General features: G+C 54.1%; 1 protein-coding gene across 1 annotated transcript; it reads right to left on the bottom strand.

Annotated features, from left to right (window-relative positions):
• Positions 1–2,915: 2,915 nt before the first annotated feature.
• GPR143 (G protein-coupled receptor 143) lies at positions 2,916–22,349 on the bottom strand. Its single transcript, XM_071220237.1, has 9 exons — positions 21,953–22,349; positions 18,473–18,588; positions 17,624–17,718; positions 13,164–13,256; positions 12,152–12,261; positions 10,428–10,536; positions 9,128–9,245; positions 7,736–7,979; positions 2,916–3,168 (listed from the first exon to the last, which is right to left on the bottom strand). Exons 1-9 carry the CDS (start codon positions 22,323–22,325, stop codon positions 3,074–3,076), a joined length of 1,353 nt encoding a protein of 450 aa, XP_071076338.1. The 5' UTR covers positions 22,326–22,349; the 3' UTR covers positions 2,916–3,073.
• Between the last annotated feature and the right edge of the window lie 372 nt (positions 22,350–22,721).

Raw genomic sequence — 22,721 nt, 5'->3', positions numbered from 1 at the left:
TCACTGAGAACATATAGAGCCACATGGGGACCAAAGGCTGGATTTCAGGCCAAAGCAGACTCTTTGGCACTCTCCAGTGGTTCACTGAGAACATGCAGCGCCCTTGGGGCCCAAAGGCTGCATTTCAGGTCCAAGCTGACTCTTTGGCGCCCTCCAGTGGTTCACTGAGAACATGCAGCGCCTATGGGGACCAAAGGCTGAATTTCAGGTCAAAGCTGACTCTTTGGCGCCCTCCAGTGGTTCACTGAGAACATGCAGCGCCATATGGGGACCACAGGCTGCATTCCAGGTCAAAGCTGACTCTTTGGCGCCCTCCAGTGGTTCACTGAGAACATGCAGAGCCAGATGGGGATCAAAGGCTGGACTCCAGGCCAAAGCAGACTCTTTGGCACTCTCCAGTGGTTCACTGAGAACATGCAGCGCCCATGGGGACCACAGGCTGGATTTCAGGTCAAAGCTGACTCTTTGGCGCCCTCCAGTGGTTCACTGAGAACATGCAGAGCTACATGGGGACCAAAGGCTGGATTTCAGGTCAAACCTGACTCTTTGGCGCCCTCCAGTGGTTCACTGAGATCATGCAGCGCCCATGGGGACCAAAGGCTGAATTTCAGGTCAAAGCGGACTCTTTGGCGCCCTCCTGTGGTTCACTGAGAACATATAGAGCCACATGGGGACCAAAGGCTGGATTTCAGGCCAAAGCAGACTCTTTGGCACTCTCCAGTGGTTCACTGAGAACATGCAGCGCCCTTGCGGCCCAAAGGCTGCATTTCAGGTCCAAGCTGACTCTTTGGCGCCCTCCAGTGGTTCACTGAGAACATGCAGCGCTCATGGGGACCAAAGGCTGAATTTCAGGTCAAAGCTGACTCTTTGGCGCCCTCCAGTGGTTCACTGAGAACATGCAGAGCTACATGGGGACCAAAGGCTGGATTTCAGGTCAAACCTGACTCTTTGGCGCCCTCCAGTGGTTCACTGAGAACATGCAGCGCCCATGGGGACCAAAGGCTGAATTTCAGGTCAAAGCTTACTCTTTGGCGCCCTCCTGTGGTTCACTGAGAACATATAGAGCCACATGGGGACCAAAGGCTGGATTTCAGGCCAAAGCAGACTCTTTGGCGCCCTCCAGTGGTTCACTGAGATCATGCAGCGCCCATGGGGACCAAAGGCTGAATTTCAGGTCAAAGCTGACTCTTTGGCGCCCTCCAGTGGTTCACTGAGAACATGCAGAGCTACATGGGGACCAAAGGCTGGCTTTCAGGTCAAACCTGACTCTTTGGCGCCCTCCAGTGGTTCACTGAGAACATGCAGCGCCTATGGGGACCAAAGGCTGAATTTCAGGTCAAAGCTGACTCTTTGGCGCCCTCCAGTGGTTCACTGAGAACATGCAGCGCCCGTGGGGACCAAAGGCTGGATTTCAGGCCAAAGTGGACTATTTGGCACACTCCAGTGGTTCACTGAGAATATGCAGCGCCCGTGGGGCCCACAGGCTGAATTCCAGGTCAAAGCTTACTCTTTGGCGCCCTCCAGTGGTTCACTGAGAACATGCAGCGCCCGTGGGGCCCACAGGCTGAATTCCAGGTCAAAGCTGACTCTTTGGCGCCCTCCAGTGGTTCACTGAGAACATGCAGCGCCATATGGGGACCACAGGCTGCATTCCAGGTCAAAGCTGACTCTTTGGCGCCCTCCAGTGGTTCACTGAGAACATGCAGAGCCAGATGGGGATCAAAGGCTGGACTCCAGGCCAAAGCAGACTCTTTGGCACTCTCCAGTGGTTCACTGAGAACATGCAGCGCCCATGGGGACCACAGGCTGGATTTCAGGTCAAAGCTGACTCTTTGGCGCCCTCCAGTGGTTCACTGAGAACATGCAGAGCTACATGGGGACCAAAGGCTGGATTTCAGGTCAAACCTGACTCTTTGGCGCCCTCCAGTGGTTCACTGAGATCATGCAGCGCCCATGGGGACCAAAGGCTGAATTTCAGGTCAAAGCGGACTCTTTGGCGCCCTCCTGTGGTTCACTGAGAACATATAGAGCCACATGGGGACCAAAGGCTGGATTTCAGGCCAAAGCAGACTCTTTGGCACTCTCCAGTGGTTCACTGAGAACATGCGGCGCCCATGGGAACCAAAGGCTGGATTCCAGGCCAAAGCAGATTCTTTGGCACACTCCAGTGGTTCACTGAGAACATGCAGCGCCCGTGGGGCCCAAAGGCTGAATTTCAGGTCAAAGCTGACTCTTTGGTGCCTTCCAGTGGTTCACTGAGAACATGCAGAGCCACATGGGGTCCAAAGGCTGGATTCCAGGCCAAAGCAGACTCTTTGGCACACTCCAGTGGTTCACTGAGAACATGCAGCGCCATATGGGGACCACAGGCAGAATTCCAGGTCAAAGCTGACTCTTTGGTGCCCTCCAGTGGTTCACTGATAACTTGCAGCTCACTTTGCTGCCTTTTGGCGTTACCATAACTTTACCCAAGAGCATGTGCTGCGAGTGCTGTTGAGACAGAATTCAGACTGGGAGCTTGGATACAACGACTTTATTAACTTTCCCAAGGACCTGGACCTGGCATTACAACACAGCACTTACAGAAGCTGCTGAGTATTTGCCCTAGAACAGTGACTTTGAACATTTTTCATCTCATGGCACTCATATACTAATTACTAAAATTGTGCAGCACACCAAAAAATATAATTGTTGCCAAAATTATTGATTTGACAAAAAATAGGTATAATTTTAATTCATTCATACTAGATGGCCTTTGTGTTGGCTGTTTTCTTTTCTTTTATTTTATTTGACAATCTAAGGGAAAAAAGGTCAGTGCCCCTGACTAAATAGTCAAGTATTGCATATGTTAAAAATTCTCGTGGCGCACCACCAGTTGAAAATCGCTGGTCTAGAAGGAATTCTTCCATTCCCAAGTGCACGCTCATGGGTCATTTCTCAACAGAAAGAGGGTCCTCGGGGAGATGCTCTAACATCGTGCAGAGAGAGCAGAGATGGGAAGGTGAGGACCCAATTCTGAAGCGTGAGAAATGTAGAACGGAGGATACAGGGTCGGCCCCCTGCCACTCCCCTCTCACAGGTCTCCCTGGATTTTTGGAACCGATTCGGCCTCATTCACGTTGCGGGACCTGCTGGCAATATGGATTTCAACTGTGCTGGCTTCAGAACCTGGAAGGGGAATGAGAAAAAGATTGTGCTGGTGTCCATGGTTTGGAAGGTGTTTCACACTCCTCCAAAGGGTCACACTCACAAGTGCAATCATAGTGTACATTCATGGCTGTCTGGTCACCTGCATACAACGCCAGGAGGTGCCCAAAGAGAGAGAGACCGCCCCCTGTCTAAGACATCCCCCAGTTGTCTTTTCAAGGATGATGCCACATGCTTTCAGGAGTTGGGACGTGGGGCATGGGATCAGGGGGATAAAAGCAAATGTCCCTCCTGCTACGAGTCATCCTGGAGGGCTGTGTGGTCGTTCCAGGAACACACTGTCCTTCAGAAGCTGGGGGAATCCTTTGGAACAGGTGTCCAAATTGTTGCTTCGTTCTGCAAGTATCCAGCTGGGAGGCCGGTTCTGGGCTGTGCCTGGAAATACAGAGATGGGAGCCACAAAGCACGGTGGCTTTGTCAGCTGCTCCTGGGGCAAGTGACTGCCCTTCGTAGACATTGCCAGCACCCCCACACCCTGCACCCAGATGCCTGGCTGACAACTGCGGCCTCCACTCGTGTCCCTCTGGCACCCTGGCCTCGTTCTGTCTTCCGCCCCAAGTTGACCCCTGCCACAGGCCGTTGCACATCTTTTTTTGTGCCTGCAAAACTTCTCCAGATGTTCTCATGGCTCCATCCTACACTTTATTCAGGTCTCCAGTCCCGTGTTACCTCATCCTTAGGGACATGTCCAGGGCACCCTGCCTAAAAACACCCTCCTCACTGTTTCTCTGCAGAGTCTTCTCAGTACGTGGAATAGAATACAGTTGTGATTTTTATTCTCTGTCCATTCTGGTAGAATGGAGCACCTCAGTGCCTGTCACAGTCATACCAGTGCCTCAGGTGACACTCCGCACACATTAGGTGCTCAATAAACACGTGTGGAGTGGATCGGCACAGTTGGGTAGGTGGCTTCACGTCCATGCGACACAGCCTTAATCCGCAACCTTGGAGCGTGGAGACTGGCGAGTATGCACAACAGCAGGACAAGCAGAATTTAAAAAAAAAACACGCAGGCCCTGGGAGGATGCTTCAGGGAGGAGAGAGCGTGGGTGAGATACATTGTGGCAATAGATGAATGTGCTTGGAAATGAATGTGGGCGGCTAGAAAAGGAGACGCTACTGCCGAGCGCGCAGAACGGTGCATGCAGCTCGCACGAGGGCGCGTGGGGGCAGCAGCGCTCGGGGCTTGCGGCCAGGGTGGGATTCGGGTGAGTCCGGGAGAATGCGGTCCGAGCCGGACCCAGCATCAGGCACCCCACGCAGAAGGGTGGAGGCATCTGGTGGAGTGCACAGCCTGGGGACAGCCCGGGTTGCAACAAGGGTGCGGACATAAGGCGTTGCGTTGGAGCAGTGGCCCTGCTTTTCCCGGGGACCAGGAGCCAGTTGGAGTGACGTGCTCGCATGCCCCAGAACCCTCGATCCTCCCGGGGCCCCCACCGTTTATCAGGACGCCTGGGGCTCGAGGGAACTCAGGTTTGATTTCTGTCCCGTTTCCAAAAAGACACTGGGGTGGGGTGTCCCTTGGTGGCTGGTGGGAACAATAAGGGGTCATGGGACAGGAAAACTCGGGGAGGGACAAAAAGATCGTGGGAGAGACAGGGGAGTCGTGACCCAAGCAATTACGGGAAAGATGGGTGACGGGTACCTGGGGAATTGTGGGAATGCCAAGGCATTGTGGGAAAGATAAAGGATTGCAGGTGAGAAGTGGAATTGTGGGAGAAATAAGGGATTGTGGGAATACAAGGGATTATGGGGAGAAAACGGAAGTGTAGGCGTGTCAGGGGATCATGGGAGAGAAATGGGATTGTGGGAGACACAGAATTATGGGGTAAACGAGGTCGTAGACACCTGGGGAACTGGGGGGGGAATGAGGTCTTAGGTACCTAGGGAATACCGGGAGCCGAGGAATTTTGGGAGAGGTGACATTGTGGATGGCTGGGGGATTGTGGGGCTGCAAGGCATTGTGGGTAGAGTAGAGAGTTGTGGGAAGGACAGGGACCCATGTCAGGACGATGGAATTGTGGGAGAAAACGGCCTTTGATTTCGATGACGTCATGGGCACCTGCGCATGTGCAGCAATCCGATAGCTGACCCCAGGGGTCACGGGTGGTGACAGCCCCAAAGCCCACGGGGGGCTGTTCCTCAATGGCCTGAAGTGTGCTAAGCGGCAAAATGCTGCAATGACTTAATTGCTGAATCACACAGCTCCGAGTTCTGTCCAGCGTGTGCATGCAGATTCCTGCGGGGCGCGGGGGAGGGGCAGTGCGGAGGGATCTACGTGCGGAGGGATCTACACGCGGTGGGCGGTGGTGACGTTCCTGCGGAGGGCGACACACGCGTGGCTGCCGGCCCGAGAAGCTGGCGTTCAGGACGGAGGCAGCGTGCTGACTGATCCCCGTTTCTGGTGGCCACAGGGGCACGGGCAGATTGGGGTGCAGTTTCATTGTCACTTGCAATGTTTTCCGTTTCCTTGACCTCCCAAGACGGCCTCAAGCGCTTTCAAACGCCCGGATGGGGATGCCAACAAAGCTGGAAATTTGCAGACACAATTTCTGGCTCATTCCCCAGGCGGTGGCCACCACGCTATCAGCGACTCCATGGGTGGGTCCCTCGTCCTGGAGGAAGGATTGGACCAGTTTTGAGTCTGCAAACACACAGTCTCTATCTTGTAGCTTCAGTACAACAACTGTTTCCCTTCGAGGTGCCCAATTACCGTGGTTTTGCGCCCGGGAGTATAAAGCAAGCTGGTTGCCTGAGAACAAACCTTTCTTCAGTGTATCTGAACAGCAGGAACGCAAAAGGCAATGACACTCTGAAGTCATAGGCCTGTTTTCCTCGCTACAAATCACGTTATCTCTGCACAGAGTGGTTTGCGTTGGGTGGTGTCTTTGGCTCTGTGTGAGCTTACGATTGTGTCTGCATTTAGCTCCGACAGCACGTTGGGCACAGCAAATTTGTGGATCTGAGCTCTGGGAAGCCTAATGATTCGGAGACCCTGGTCCTGACCTTGGGTCACTGTGCTCCCCAGGGGGACGTTTGTTGACGTCTGAAGACAGTTCTGGTGGTCAGGACTGGGATGGAGCTCCCAGCATCTGGTGCGTGGGGACCAGGGGCTGCTCAACAGCGTCTGGCACCCAGGATGCCCCACCGCAGAGAGTCACCCAACGCTCAGTGCCCACGGTGCCCAGGGGGCCAACCCGCTCTGACAGTGGACAGGTGACGGGTTGAACGGAGAATTCAGAGCCGTTTCTACCCAACCCCAGCGCCAGCTGAGGAAAGAAGAGCAGGCTCTAGACCCGGGACACACTCAACGTCCTTCAACATTCCAGCGCTCAGCTTCCCACACTCTTCTTTAGACAACCAGTGGGCTGCCATGAAACCAGAGCTGCCAAAGACCTCCTCGCTCAAGGATCGATTTGCCTCTACACGGCCAATCGTCACCAAATCGCCACATCCGTTAAAACTTCGTGGGTGGCGGAGCAGTGAGTTCCAGCCCTTTTTCATCACAAGCCATGTGTTTGCCGCAACGAAACCGTGCGAGGAACCCTTCCACGGAGAGACAGGCATCGTCCGTGGGCAAAGATTTACTTACGTTACCATTAGGACTGCCGTGCGAAACCTAAGCACGCGTAGCTGCGACAGCGACCTCAGGCAACACGCCGCTCTGACACCGAACACTCGACGCCTCCAGGACAGTGCACCGACTGAAACCCCTCACTTCTCGTGGTTTTCACGTGATGGCAGCACATGAAGGAAATGTGGTCTTCAGTGGCTACGCAGCTGAAGTGTGACGGTTTGAGGTAGCTGAGCGTGCCACCCCGGGACGGCCCACTGTCCCGGAGAGGGTGGGCGAACGTTAGTCTGAGCTCCGCACACTAGCCGGCCAGCCTGGTCGGACAAGATAACAGGTGGGTGGGCCCCGAGCTGGTGTTCGGCTACCAACGTGATTGAGAGTGAGGGCTTTTTCCTGGAGCTTCATGGGAAGTTTGCGATGGGATTTGAATTGTTTTCTGCACACCTGAAGGACCACGTTAGGGCTCCACAGGGCACGCTTTCAGGTCACAGCGGTGGTCTTTAAGTGCAAAGAACAAAGAGCCCACGCTGTCGCTGTCTCGCTGGATTCTCTTCTTCAGCACCCCCCACGTGACCTGGCCAAGCCCCCTACGATCCCCAGAGGTCATGGGTAGATTCCACTACCACTGCTACGAATCACAGCAAGTGTGAGTGACGGGTCCCAAGGGGCAATTTACCTCCTATTCAAAACGCCTTCCATTCCGGGGCGGGGTTGGGGGAGCATTTATAATTCACGCAAGGCTACAGTGCTTAATAACTACACAGACGGCTCCATTAAAAGACTGCAAGGCACGGTGGGAGATGAAATCCAAGATCACAGTCAACATGGGCCACCGTGACGTTCTGTTCACACTCTGAAGTAAGTGACAACCCACGTCACTTTGTTTGCAAAAGGACTTCGGGGGAGTCCCGGACCGTTCCCCGTGGACTGCCCGCCCTGGCAGCAGAGCCTTACCTCCAGACAGCATGCTCAGGGCCTCGTCAGAAGTATTCCCGTTCACATGCACCACCTTCCTGGGAGCGGGCCTGTCTCGGGGCACGCAGGAGCCCTCGTGCGTGGGGAAGGCCTGCTCGGTGGCAGAGGGTATCATGGGCTCCCACTGGACCTCCTTCTTGTGAGACCTCAGGTCCAGGCTGCAGCCGGTCCATCCGTAGAAGGCCAGAGACAAGAGAAAGCCCTGGGCAGGATTCAGCATGCTCTGGGAGGGGCACAGAAAGAGCAAGCGGTGAGGGCAGGCTGGCGGGGCTTACATCCCTGGGCGCGTGGGGAGTGGCAGGTGCCACCCAGGATGCCCACTGGCTGGCCTCACCTGGGCCAGCTGGTTTTGACTGAACAGAGGCTCGTGAGGCAACAAGCGGCTCCGGGAAGCATTCCTCAGTGGAATGTGGCGAGTACATGGGACATGAGCCAAAGGAAGCAAGACAGACTCCAGAGTGCAGCGCAGGGAGAGAGGCTCTGAATGCAGGTCTCACTTTCAAGTCCTGCGCATCAGACTTCCCCCAATTCTGAAGCACCGTGAATGTGCCTTCTGTGCAGGGCAACCTGCCTGTCTCCACGAACAACTCCTGCGTCTATTCTTTATCACAAATGCAACGTCATGGAAACACGGGGAGGGGGGGCCCACCCACCGTGTCTCCGCCTTATCGTCTCATGTGTTTCTGGCCAATATTTTTTTCATGCCTGTGTTACTACCTGGTTGTATTTAGCATACGTTTTTAAAGATTTTATTTATTATTTTTTTTAGAGAGAAGGAAAAGAAGGGAGAAAGAGAGGGAGAGAACCATCGATTGCCTGCCTCTCGCGCACACCTGGCCTGGAGACTGAACCCACAACCCAGGTGTGTGCCCTGACTGGGAATCAAACCGGCGACGCTCAACCCACTGAGCCCCCGCAGTCGGGGCTATTCGGTATCATTTTTATATCCTGCCTTTTTCGCCTAGTACCACAGCCTTCATAATTGTCATGCTTCACATCGGTGTAATATTCCAGCAAGACGAAAGATCAGAATTTTCCTCCTCATTCCCCTTGTTGGAATATTCAGGTCGTCTCTAATGCTTTGTGATTACGCATGATTTTACAAGGAGTGCCTTCACCGCCCTGGCTTCCTCACAGCCTGAAACATTCCTCCCGGATAGACTCCCTGAGGTCTGCCCCTGCCCGAAGAGCTCTGATACACTGGCCCACACGGGTCTCCCGGAGCTGTGCCCACCGAGTGTTGTTCCAGGAACCTATCCAACCCGTATGTTTTAATAACAAGACATCATACCTCTGAGTGGGGTTGGGTTTTTTTTCCCTCCCGATTTTTTTTTTTCCAAGAAGAAAATTTAAAACTCAAGATCGACCTACCATAATAAACCATGTGGTCTTCGCTGCGTTTCTCACATATTTCAAGGAGGCTCCGTGGATGTCTTCTTGCATCTCAAGGTAGAATAAAAGGCTTTCGTTGATGATGTTCGACAGCCAACTGTTAGAAAGAACATGGCCCGCGGTTAAGAGAACAGGAAGCAGGATGTGTTTTACTGCAGGGGGGGCGGGCCAGAACAGCCCTGCGGGGGGAGCCAGCAGGGAGGAGGCATCAGAATTGGATGAAATATTTCTACGTGTGAGAGCTGGAATTTTCCTGCCTATGTTTTTCCCTAGGAGTTTTATGGTGTCGGGAATTATATTTAAGTCTTTTCTCCATTTTGAGTTTATTCTGGCGTGTGGTGTAAGTTCATGGTGTGGTTTCCTTTTTTGGCATGCACGGGTCCAGGTCTCCCAACACCAGTGAATGAAGAGATTGTGTTTACTCCATTGTAAGCTCAGGCCCCCTTTGTCACACAGTAATGGCCCGTAAAGGCGTGGGCAGAATCTGACTAACAGATATAACTGCTTCTCTCGGACTCAAGCAGACACAGAGGAACCGTCTGTCAAACTGCCCAGAACTTGGCCTGCACTGGAAGGTGAATGTCACGTTTTGACAGAGGCCAAAGCAAACCCTAACTTCGCAGGTTATGTTTGCATTCTTTGGTGCTCTTGTGGGCAGACCCGTAAGGCCGCAAGGGCACTGGCGGTGTGTTTACGAGCTCATTTTCGCCTCTCCTAGGAGAATGTCCGAACGCCATCCTGTCAGAGAGTGGCAGCTAACGCTTTTCTGCTTCCCGTCTGTTCTGCGTGGACCACAGGTCTATTTTGCAGGCGTCCACCGGCAACACTGGGGCAGAATGGCTGTGGTGGGGAAGCTGAGGGGACGAAAATTGCTCTCTACCCTTCCGGCCTCAGCTAGGGGTCATCTCACAGAAGACGTGCCCTTACCCTTGTATCTTCCTAGATACAGGCATCCTGGAGTCAGGGCAGATGCAAGTGGGTGGATTTGGAAGGCATGGCCAGGCTTGTACTTCCCTGTTAACCCTAGCAGGGGGTACGACATCAGAGGTGTACAGCTGGGGCTTTATAATCTAATTTCAGTAGATTTGACTCTGCGGAGATTCGCAGGCTGTGGGCTTGCCGCCCCGTCTCATGGGCCCCTAGCACTGTTTCAAAGCTTTCTTTCCCAAAGACTGTTCCCTTTGGGACTTTCAGCTCACACGCAGAAAAGCAACACGGCCAGGGGCGTGCGTGTCCCTTCCCAGCGACAGTGAGGGAGAACGGAAGGAAGGTTACTGACCAAACTACGAAAACCAGCATCATCTTGAAAAACCGGGTCTCGATCCTGGCTGCCATACGTCGCTCCTTCTCCGTGTACACGCCTTGTCGCCCTTTCAGTAAGGAGGACACTGTGAAGAGCAGAGCAGAGGGGCACAGGACGTCATTCCTGACACCACCGCAGTGACAGGGAGGCGAAGCAAGGTCCACGGGAGCCCAGGAGCAAAGCTGGGTGCACACGAAGCCGGGCAAGGCACCGCATTGTCTCCTCACAGCCGTTCTCTTAGACTCAAGGGAGGAGGGACGTTTAAAACATTTACTTTGAAACAAGTTTAGATTTACGTCAGATTTGCGCACGTGAGACAAAAAGTGTGTTCCCTTGGACTCGGCTTCCCCTGAAGTTCCATCTTACGTGACTGCGGTCCCCTCTGTCACAAGGAAACAGACGTGGGTGCCGTGCTACTCGTTAAAGTCTGGATTGGTGTTTGCAGTTTACTAATTCAGGAGCTTTATTCTTTTTTAAAGATTTTATGTATTTACTTTTAGAAAGAGGGGAGCAAACGGAGAAAGAGAGGGAGAGAAACATTGATGTGCAAGAGATACATTGGATCGGTTGCCTTTCATGCGCCCCCTACTGGGGACCTGGCCTGCAACCCAGGCATGTGCCGTGACTGGGAATCGAACCGGCAGCCTTTCGGTTTGCAGGACGGCAACTCAATCCACTGAGCCACACCAGCCAGGGCAGGGAACTTTATTTTTTAAAGGTTTATATTTTCTATTATACAAACGATGCATGCTGGCTATTTTAAAACATTGAAAGCTTTACCACATTTCCTTATAGACGAGTGGGAAAATATAAGACAGTGTCCAGAATGAATGACCCCTGCCCACCTAGCAACGACTGCTGTTAGCATCGTTGTGTATCTCTTTCCTTTCCCTGTCATTTTCCTTTGCTTGATATAAGCGCGTCACTACTTTAGTGCAATTTTGTTTAAAAAACGTGACATCTAATACACTATTTTTAAACGGAGAGATGAAGAGAGTGACAGAAACAGCGGGAATCAGTTCCTGTCCCCAGCGGTAGCATGCATCACAGGTGCTGAAGCTCTCCCGTCGTCGGCGCATCTGTCCGGGTCCTCACTCTGCACTGGAGAGATTCTGGCGCCTGGAGCGGGGCGGGGGCTGCAACGCAAGTCCCCCGACTCAGCCCAGACATATTTCTGGGGAGTTCTGCTGAGTTACAACATCGCCCTACCTGGTTCTTACCACCGCCTCCAACTCATATCCTGTGATTACTTCCTTTTCCTGCCGGGCGGAGAACAGACCGGAGGCCAAGTACACCCTGGGAGTACCCAGGCCCCTGACACCTGAGGCGGCTCTCCATGCCCTCCCCCACCCCTGTCCTCTCCTCCTGCTCCTGTGTCGCCTGCACAGTGCTGCACAGCCTCTCCTGGGCCCCCCACATCCCGCCACGGGCAGACCCAGGAGAAGCCGAGCTGGGGCAGAGAAGCCCACAGGTGCTGGCCTTGAGCTCACACTGACTATGAACTTGGGTAGCCCCTCCCTAAGCCGGAGTGCTCCCTTTCACGGGTGAAAGCCGCTCACGTTCTCCAAGCGCACGCTGCTTCTGTCTCTGCGGGGCGATGCGTAGTCCTCAAGAGTCCCAGAAGGACAACGCGTGCCAGTATGTGAACCCAAGGCACGGCCGCCGGGGCCGCGCTCCGGGAGAATGCTCGCACTGCTTACCTGCCCTCACGGTCTTGCGGAACAGGATGGGGTTGGCCACTAGGACGAGCAGCAGTGGCAAGTATGTGGTGACGTAGTGCGGGATGGTGTGCTCCAGGCCCCTCTCACACCTGGAGGAGGAGAACCGGGTGATTCTGGAAGGTGTCCACTTCACCTGGGAGCCGAGGTGAGAGGATGAAAGCAAAAGGATGAAAGCGAAAGGCACACCTGCACATGTCTGCTGCTGGCTGCCAAGGGACACGTGAGTCATCGCTCACGGCCGTGAATGAGCAAGGCCTCCCAGAAGAGCAAGGCAGGCCCGTCTTGCTTGTGTTTTTCTGTCGGGGGGGGGGGGGACCTCTAGGGCTGCACTGTGGGGAAACACTACAATTCCCTGCTGGGAAACGGCAGAGAAAGGAAAAGACCCCTAGCATGGAAGACTCCCACAGGCTCTGTGCAAGGAAAAGACGCACAATTGAGGTAACACAAAGGTACTCAAAGAATGCATTCAGTTTTGAGCATCTGCTCTGCGCTGTACCTGCCTTGCCCGGCCGACCCACGAATGGAGGCGGGGGCTCTCCCTGAGGAACTGGGACCCCCAGCTTTGTATTTCAGTGGGCACGGGTCTCATGGTTAGGGAGAACATCGCCCCACTGGATCTTTGCAGGCAGAGGGACCCGGCTTTGCACAGATGGGTCAGGGGCGTCATCGGTCGCACACAGGTATGGCACCAAGGTGGGAGCTTGGCAGGTGAGAAGTGCAAAAACACAGAGGGAAAACGGCAAAGAGGGAGAGAGAACTGAAGGCACACTGTGCGCCCAGCCAGCCACTCACACCAAGCAGAAAGGTAGAGGCAGGGAAACGCAGGCAGGTGGCAGTTACTAGGGCTCAGCAGCACAGCCGGAAAGCACCGACTCCCACGGCCCGACAGGACTCCCATGGCCTGACTGTGGCCTGACCCGCTGGACAGGACACCCCATCCCCCCACCCGGGGAGGGTCCAAGTGAGCCGGCCGGTTGGCAGGCTGGCTTACCTGGACAGGGACGGGTAGTAAAGCATGAGCAGCCCCTCGGCGCACAGCAGGACGGCCAGGCCCCAGGCCAGGATGTGGTACAGCACCAGGATGCTAGGAGAGCAGCAGACGGCCACGGCTGAGAGAGCACACTTGGGTTGGTCGGCTCCCACCCACTCCTTGCTCCTGGGGGTCGGAGGGCGGCCAGAGAGCTGCCTTCTTTTGCCTCTGAGTTCTTGGTTTTTGAGGTGGAATTCATAGAATGCAGAACTAAGCATGGTAAAGTGGACGACCCAGTGAACGGCATTCAGTACGGGCGCCATGCGCTGTAACCTCAACCCAGCCCCAAACCATGGTCCACGCCCCACAGGACACCCTGGACACACGGAGCACTCGCCCCCCTTCCTCCCATCCCCAGCCTCTGGCAACCCCGAGCCCACTTTCTGTCTCCGTGCATTTCTTTGCCAGTTCTGACATCTCATCTGAGTGAGCTCATACACCATGTGGCCTTTGTGTCTGGCTGCTTTTTTGTTCAAATAAGCCTTTCAAGGGTGAGGGGGTCAGCAACTCCTAAGTGCCTGGCTCACCCTCAAAGCATGCTGCTCCTATCCCCGATCTCCCCGGGTCACCCCTGTACCTAACTAACACATGTGTCTGGAAGCCCGCTCCCAACCGACAAGGTCTCTGAAGGAATGGGTGTTGAGGATGCAGCCGGAGAGCAGGGAGCTTCCGTTGCTGCCTACCACTCCCCAGCCACCCTGCAGAGGTCGCATTCTCCGTCAGTCTCTAGCCTTCATCTCCGTACTCCCACCCTCCCCACCCTGTTCCCCCAAAGGAGTCGAGGCGGCCAGCCTGGTAGGTGAGGCCAGGAAGACGGAGGCGTTCGGCGCAGGAAGACCATCCCAAGTGTTCCAGTGCAGCCTTGCATCCGCCTCCCGTGGGCGACGGGCTGGGGGCCAGGCTGCTGGCCAAGGGTGCAGCCCCAACCTCCTCAGGATTTTAACTCAGAAGGCCAGCCGTGTAGACATGGGGAGCGGTCAGGGATCAGCGAGAAAGGACGCCCTTCTACAAGGAGACGGGAGGAAGAGACCCAGAGACGGCACTTGGGGCGTGAGCTTCACAAGGCAATGCTACAGCACGTTTTGCCTCCACATTATAACCAACTCTGGGGCTGCTTGGGGACGGCTGTGTCTCGGGTGTGGCGCGGCCAGAAGCCAGAGGCTTTGCATGTGACTCAGAAAAATGGGCGGCTTTCGGCCAGGGCTGAATTGCCACACAGAGCCCTCCGTCGCCCCATCCTAGACCTTGACCTCAGTCTGCACGGAATCCTCAGCAGGCAGGGAGGGAGGGAGCCAGGGGCCGGGCCAGTTTGCATTCATTGGTTCCACTCACTGATGCATTCATTGGTTGATTCTTGCATGTGCCCTGACTGGGGATCAAACTCACAACCTTGGCATATGGGGACAATGCTCTAACCTTGAGCTACCTGGCCAGGGCTCCAGTGCCTTCTGTTGTGACACCTGCGTATCCCAAGCATGGAACCAAAGTAGCAGTTTAAATGTTACCTTTTAATGACCTTTTTTAGGATTCGGAGTATAAGGAACGATTCTTCTAACAATCCCATGCCAAAGAAAATAGCGAAGGAATGGAAAACCCTAGCAGGGCACGCAGAGTTTAATCCCGCCGCCCCTGCCAAGCCTGGCGCCCTGCCCTGGAATTCCTCAGGGACCCCTCCCCGCCAGCTGCAGCCTCCTAATTGCCACCTGCAGGTGGACTCCGCCCCGCCCTTGCTCCTGCCCTTGGGAGGCATCGGCGAGTTTTGCATTTTGCATCCTTGGATATTTGCCTCCTGCGGGATGGGCAAGCCCTTGGGAGCCACCCTTGGCACCTCCCCAGCGTTCTGCCTCCTCACACTGAGCTTCCAGGTGGGTTCTAAACGCTTCTGGCAGAGAAGAGGGCTTCTCCGGGCTCAGCCTGTCGTCCACATCCAGACAGCGCCAGGCTGCCCTGTCAGACCCCAGTCCCCCAGGGGCGGGGTTGAGGCTGTGCCCCTGCCTATGATAACAGCAGGAAGCAGACACCTCTTCCAGCTTCCTCTTGGTGCTCAGAGGCTCCTCTGGTCTCCACATGTGGTGGTCTGTAGCTCTCAGTGTGTCAGAGCTCTGATCCCTCCCAAACGGGGTGAGGGGGCCACCAGACAAAGACACACACTCTCACTGGGCTTCAGGGAAAAGGACTTTTTCCCTGAAGCTGCTAGCTGCCCACCCACAAACATTCTCCCTTCTTCTCTTAGTAGTAGAACCTGGATGGCATGCACAGCAGCAGCGTGCTTGGCTAACCAACTGTTCTCGCCTTCTCTGGTAGCTAAGTGTGGCCATGACACTAAGTTCTGGTGAATAATGTAAAAGTGGAAGGGTGTGAAGCTCCCAGGGAGGCTGCTTAAAGGGAGATCCCTTTTGCATTGCTCGCATCTCCCTTCTTGTTGCCTGGAATGCAGATGTGAAGGCTGGAGCTTCAGCAGCTATTTTGGGCCATGACACCTTGAGGATGGAAGTCACATAATAGGATGGTGGAGCAGGAAAATAGAAGGAGCTTGGGTCCCTGATGTCCATCATGAGGCCTGGACTGCTTAACTCTGGCCTCTTTTAACACGATAGAGACATTCCTATCTTCTTTAAGTCATGACTAGTTTATGTAGCACAAACTAATCACCTGGTTAGTTTGATTGAAACACCTGGTTGGCTACCTTTAACTACATTCCCTAGAGAATCTTTACAAGCAGAGATAGGCAGGTTCTACACAGATATGTAACAGCTTGGGGATTAAAGTAAAAAGGTAGGAAGAACAAGCACAAAAACGAAGTAAGCCTTGAACTTCAGACCAGTGAGGCCATGTTAATGATGTCATATACATATGGAAGAACAGATATTTCAGAGCAGGGACCTACTAAGACTGCCCAGTGTGGTCTATAGCCTGACCATACCCGTACTTGATTACTGTATTGATCTTAAAAGTGAATTCATTCGACAAACTGTGCTCAGATGGGAATCTACATAAAAAAGCATAGAGGTAAACTTTTCCTCACCAACACACAAAAATCAATTCAAAATGGATCGCAGACCTCATTCACAGATGCTCAGCGTCATTAGCCATCAGGGAAATCAAAACCACACGGAGAAACACCAGGATGGCTAAAAAGAGTCACAACCAAACAAATACCCAGAAAACGACAAGCGCTGTTAGCACAGGTGTGGAGAAAGTGGGACCTGCATTCATTGCTGGTGAGAATGCCAAATGGTGCAGCTGTTTGGAAAGCAGCTTGGCAACATGTTATAAGGTGATACATAGTTACTGTGTGACCCAGGAATTCCACTCCTCGCTGTACACCCCTGAGTCTACGATGAACAGATGTTTGTGGCAGCATTATTCCTAATAGCCAACAATGGAAACATCCTAAATGCCCATCAGCTGATAAATGGAGAAAATGCCATAACCCTTCGGTGGAATATTATTCAGCAATGAACAGGAATGAAGTGCTGACATGTGCTACACCATGGGTAAACCTCAGAAACCTGACACTAAGTGTAAGAAGCTGGATTCTGTTTATAGGAAATGTCCAGAAGAGGCAAACCTAGAGATAGAGAGCAGATTAGTAGTGTGAGGAGCGGGGCAGAATGGGGAGGGATGGTCACACAATTCTGCGCATACAGGAAAACGCAATGGATCTTATACATTTAAATGGGTGGTCTTTTACAAAGCTGTTTTTTAAAAAGGCAAACAGAGCCCATCCAAGGGCATTGAAGTGGACCATGAACTTGGTGAGGGCCCAAAGCATGCCGGACCTGCAGCCAGGCTCCGGACACTGGCCTGCGCCACCCTCCTGCTCCTGTTTGCCGTTTAGGCTGTGTACGATTGTGTCTCCTCATCCCTTGTGCGCCCCAGCCACGGTCTCGGCTACCGGCTGCCCAGAGCCTGCTGCGTGCCAGGTGCCCAGTTCTTGACCAGTGGCCCCCAATCACCACGTTCTGTCCACAGCACCCTTGTGAGGTGGGTGGGGTTTCACCGCAGAGAGCCGCGCAGCCCAGGGAGTACAAGAATCGGCAGCAGGCAGGGTGCAGGGCCTCAAGCCACCGGCAGGGCGGCGCTACCCCCTGGGAGGCCCCGCCCCAGGCAGCTTCTGCACACCGGCATTCTCCGGTCCGTACTGGGCGTAAAGACTCTTTGCCTTGAACCTTCAGAGTCCATGAGGATTTTGCTATCCTCATGCCAATTCTTTTTCAGTATTTGTCCAGTTCCAAACATGTCGTGTACTGACTCCCGTGTCTTCAGGGTTTTAAGAGACGCACTATTTGGATTCGGCCTTTTCCAAACAGCAGCGGCCGCGCTTGGGTCAGGGGCCCGCGGACAGGGTCTGAGGGTGTTCGGGGGCCCACAGCGCAGGGCGCCAGCCAGGGCAGCAGGCCCGGCTGGTGCGTGCTCACCTGAGCCCCGACGACCTCCGGATCACCAGGTAGGCGTCCACGGCGTAGCAGAACAGCCACCAGAAGCAGGCGCTGTACAGCACCTGGATCCACACCTGTGGGGACGGACGGCAGCATCCGAGCTGCAGGGACTGGGCCGCAGGTTGTCCCGATGCCAACGTGTGAGATGGGCTGGGGAAGGCCCTCCCTCAGACGTCAGGGGGCCGGGGGTGGCAGCCTCGCACCCACGTGGGCAGTGCGCAAAGTGGGGCTGCGCGTGGCCGCGACAGGCGCGTGCGTCCAACCCGGAGGCCCAGGCTCAGCCGACTGCACTAGCAAACCCCGCCCTGAGGTGCAAAGCAGCGGCAGAGCAAGGCGTCAGGGGGGCGGTTCAAGTGGCACGGGCTCGTTTGCCGAGAATGAAGGCGTGTGGGCGAGAAGGACTCGGAAAGGCCCTGGCAGGGGAAGGGGCAGTCAGGGGGCCTAGGTTTCAAGCACGCGAGGGGCACGTGCGTCCAGGTCTGGCCTGACGCACACACTCTGCGGGGGTGTTCACGCAGCAATAGACCCAATAAGTCAATACTTTTTTTTTTTTTTTTTTTTTTTGCCAACTGCTTCTGATGGTGGCTGTATCTAAGGAAGGACTGAAGGGGGGGGCGGGGGAGGGGGAACTGCAGTGTATTCCCAGGCCCCCTCCCCAGGGTTCCCGATCCTCAGCTCTGCAGAGAGAGCTCAGTGTCGGATTTGCGTTTCTGACGAACCCCAGTGCTGGGGTTGCGGTTGGTGGTTGTGATGGGGGGCGTCCCTCTTGGAGAAGCCCACCAGGCGCACAGGGAGGGGGACGGGCAAACCAAGGGGGGGCTCACTCACCGCGCTCCCCACGCAGAAGGCGTCTGGCCAAAGGTCTGTCCCGTTTTCATTTTCTTTGGAGATGTTCTCCACGAAATCAGGGAATCCTAACCACACGGCAGACCGCACGACGATACCTGAGCGAGAATGCAACGCGAGAGTTCCTTTGTATCTGGTCCTAATTCATGTCTAAAGCTCACTTGTTACTCGGCAAAAAAAATGATACATGGATGCATGGATACATTGATTAATGACCTGATTGGCTGATTAGTAGAGAGACAGAAAGATCGGAGGGAGAAAGGGAGAAAAGCAACACACTTGTTGTCTGTGCACAGAAAGAGACAAATGAGACCGAGTTACTCAGAAAATAACCGCGGTTCAGGCAAAGCGACGCCCGGCGCTGGCACTTCCAGTAAAGCCATCATTAGGCATCACCGTGCCCCGATATCGTGTGTGCTTGGCATTAAGAAGTGATTATAGAAATAACAATCAGTACTTCTCAGCTACATTTTTCATGTCCATGTTGGCTCGGTTTTTTTAATCCTCACTGAGGGTATGTTCATTGATTTCTGAGAGAGAGACAGAGGTGGGGAGGGGAGAGCAAGAGAAACATCAATGTGAGGGACAAACTTTGCTCTCTGACGGTTGATCGAACCTGCAGCCCAAGTGAAGGCTCTGACCGGAAATCGAACCCACAACCTTTTGGTGTACGGCATGATGCCCCCACCGAGCCACCCGGCCAGGGCCACATTCACTCGTATCCATTCAAAAAAGAATGGTCAAAAAAGCACACTTTTGAGGTTGAAAAAGACACTTGATTCATTCTTTGAACAAATACATTTAAGATTTTCACCAATTAGCTGTTGCAAATTTCCTTCTGGCACTTATTATTTGCGAGGTTTTTTTTCCTAATAGACCCAGATATCTAATTCTCCTCAAAACACTGTACACCCTTAAAGTATAGAACGAGGTTCTTGGTTAAGTAACACAACACTTGTGTTTAAGCATACACTACCTACTACACTTTGTGTTAAAGTATACACTAGGTGCAATACTTTGTGCTAAAGTATACAGTGGATACAGTACTTTGTGTTAAATCCTACACTGGCTACAATACTTTGTGTTAAATCATACACTAGCTACGATACTTTGTATTAAATGCTACTCTAGCTACAATGCTTTGTGTTAAGGCATGCACTAGCTACAATGCTTGTCTTAAAGCCTACAGTAGATACAACACTTGGTTCAAGCGTACACGGGTTACAATACCCGGTTTTAGGCATACACTAGGTAAGAGTCTGCTGAAGGGGACCTGTCGCACAGCCCAAAGCTGTGCACCATGGACTAGTGAACACTAGTAGACTGTGTGATACACTAGTGCACATATACCGTGTCATGCACTAAATACAGGCTACGGGACACACCACTAAATGTGAACTACACAACTACAAACACCACAGGACGGTGGATCTTCTCGTTGTCAACGCACTGTTACCAAAAACAATGCTTTACTTCTCTAGAAAAAAAGATCGCGCTTTCAGCCGGTAGCGCTCCGTGGTGCCCGATGAACCCCCTGTGAGACAGGCACGCACATTTCTTATTTTCCAGTGACAGCTTCCGGCCACCCGGCTTTTGTGACTTCCGCCTCTGCTCACTCACCCACACTATCCACCTCCCCTCTGGAGGTGAAAGAATATGCAAATATTACTTCACCGGCCCAAAAGACGTTTGAGGGCCTCTTTATTTCTACATATTCAAATTACAGGAATTAAGTCACTATTAAGAAGCTGTTCCAAAACGACTCAGTAGAATGGGGCAGAAAACCAATTTTGGATTTAATCCCTGCACCGGGCTGACTTTAATAGGAAGTAACTATTGCTTCCTGTCATACTCCCTTGAGTCTCGGAAAGCGACTAGTGTTCCGTAGCGTGTGTTTGCAGGCAAGGTTCTTGAGTGCCTCCCATCACAGCGGCAAGAATGGGAGAACTGGGCCCTGGGGCTGGCACAGGCACCTGTGCCCAGATACCTCTGCAAGCTGCAGAACAAACTTGGGGCCTGCAGACGGAGGGCAGTTCAAATACTGTTTGCGGCCTCTGCAAACATTAGGAGCCGTGGCCGCATAGTTCGGTTGGTAGAGCGTCATCACAATACGCCAAGGTTGTGGGTTTGATCCTCGGTCAGGACACATACAAGACTCAACCAGTGAATGCAAAAATAAGTGTAATAAATCTGTGCTTCCCTTTCTCCACCTTCCTCTCTCTCTATAGCTCAGTTGGTTGGTGTCGTCCCACGAAGCAGAAGACCACCAGTTCGATTCCCAGTCAGGACACATGCCTGGGTTGCAGGTCTCATCCCTGATCAGGGAGCATGCAAGACACAACTGATTGATGTTTCTTCCTCACATCGACGTTTCTCTCCCTCTCTTTCTCCCTCTCTTGCCCTCTCTCTAAAAATAAATAAAGTCTTTTTTTTTAAAGAGGAAACATTACTGAAAAATACAATTCCAAACTGGTCAGCACCTATCAGCCGGCTGCGATGGGTGGACAAGTATATGGATCGTGGACAAGTATATGGATGCTTCAAATTAATCCAATGGGGAGCGAGATGGGGGGTTCATTCCACAGCGCTCCCTCCCCCCGTTTATGTGCGCTACAAATTTCCCAAGATAAAACGGCCGGCAACATCTAGCTTGAGGTCTCTAAAAAGCGCCACGTTATAAAGGCGCCATACCATAGTTAAAGCAGCTTGGTAAAGCTTCTGGAAGGGCCAGTCAGGAAATATTTTAGGGTCCATGGGCCATACTTTCTCCCTCAACCTTCACCTCCACCCCAGCAGGGCTAAGACGGCCCTGGACCACAGGCAACGCCCGCCCGCTTGCGTTCCCATAAAAGTTCACTTATGGCCACCGGCATCTGAATTTCACGGGATATTTACATGCGAGAAATAATATTCTTTTTTATTTAAAAACGTAAATCCATTCTCAGCTCATGGTGCACAGTTAGAAGAGCAGCAGGTGGAATTTTGTTTTGCATCTGCGCGGGGGTGTGAAACCCACACCTGGAACAGAAAAAAGTGCACGCCACGGCGGAATAATGATGCATCCATCCTATATTCTGGGTTTGGCTGAATTGCCCTAAAGTTTCTCCAGTCAACTTCGCATGCCCAACACAGTAAGCTGGGTTTTTTAAAGAAACAAATGACCCTTGGGAGTCACTTTTATCGACCTTTTGTTTTGCAAAGTCTGCTTTCTAGTCCTCCAGTGCGCTCCCTGGGGAACCGGTGCTCCCTTCTCGGTTCTGCGAGCGCCCAGACGCCCTGCCCACCCGCGGGCCTCGCGCCCGCATCCACACACTGAGCAGATCTCCACCCGCGGGCCGCGCGCCCGCACCCACGCACCAGGCAGATCGCCACCCGCGGGCCGCGCCTCCTGATGCAGCTCTTAGCAGGTCTCCAACCACGGGCCGCGCGCCCCTAACTGTGCACCGGGCCGTGCGCCCTTACCCAGGCAGCCGAGCACGTCGCAGGCGGCGGCGACGCGCAGGATTCGGGTGGACGCCGGGGCGCGGGCCGAAGCGGGCGGGGATGCGGAGGGCGGCCCGGAGCCCGCGCGCCGGCGCCCGGGCAGCAGCTGCAGGAGGCCGAACACCAGGCGGAGCGCCCCGCTGCCCAGGCACAGCGCGTGGAACGCCCGCGGCTGGAAGCTCAGCACGAGCTGCGTGGCGGCGTCCCGCGTGGGGCAGCAAAAAGTCCCGAGGCGCGGGGAGGCCATAATAACCGGTTCTCTAGGACGCGGCCCGGGTCTGCGGGGACCCCGGCGGCCGGCCTGGGTCATGCGCCGGGCGGGCAGGGCGGGGTGGGGAGGGGGGGGCGTCATGTGCTCCGGGCCTCTGCCTCCACCCGCCCCCCCCAACGCCCCAGGCCCGGAGCTCGGTGGGGGCTGTGCGCCCTCTGCAACGCCACGAGGCCTCACGAGGGACATGCCTGGTTGGGAGCAGAGGGTGGGGGAGGGGAAGCGCCGGAGGCCGGCGGGTCAGCTTTCTCCTCTTTCACCAAGCCTCCCCACGGGCTTAACTCTCCAGAACCCACAACCCCGCAGTCGCACCCTCCAGGTCTTCCCCGTCCGCGACTCAGCATCCCTAGTTTGCTGCGCGACAGGCGCCAGAACGCGTTCGTATACGGGGACTGCCGTGCTCGGTGTTAAAATACTGCTTTTTTTATGGCCCCTGTCCTTCCAGGAAGCGATGCCACAGCAGCAGGAGTTTCACTTGAA

This window comes from Desmodus rotundus, chromosome X (assembly GCF_022682495.2).
Source record: "Desmodus rotundus isolate HL8 chromosome X, HLdesRot8A.1, whole genome shotgun sequence".
NCBI classification, from domain to species: Eukaryota; Metazoa; Chordata; class Mammalia; order Chiroptera; family Phyllostomidae; genus Desmodus; species Desmodus rotundus.
Note: the sequence above shows the minus strand (reverse complement) of the source record. Positions and strands in the feature narration are given on the sequence as shown.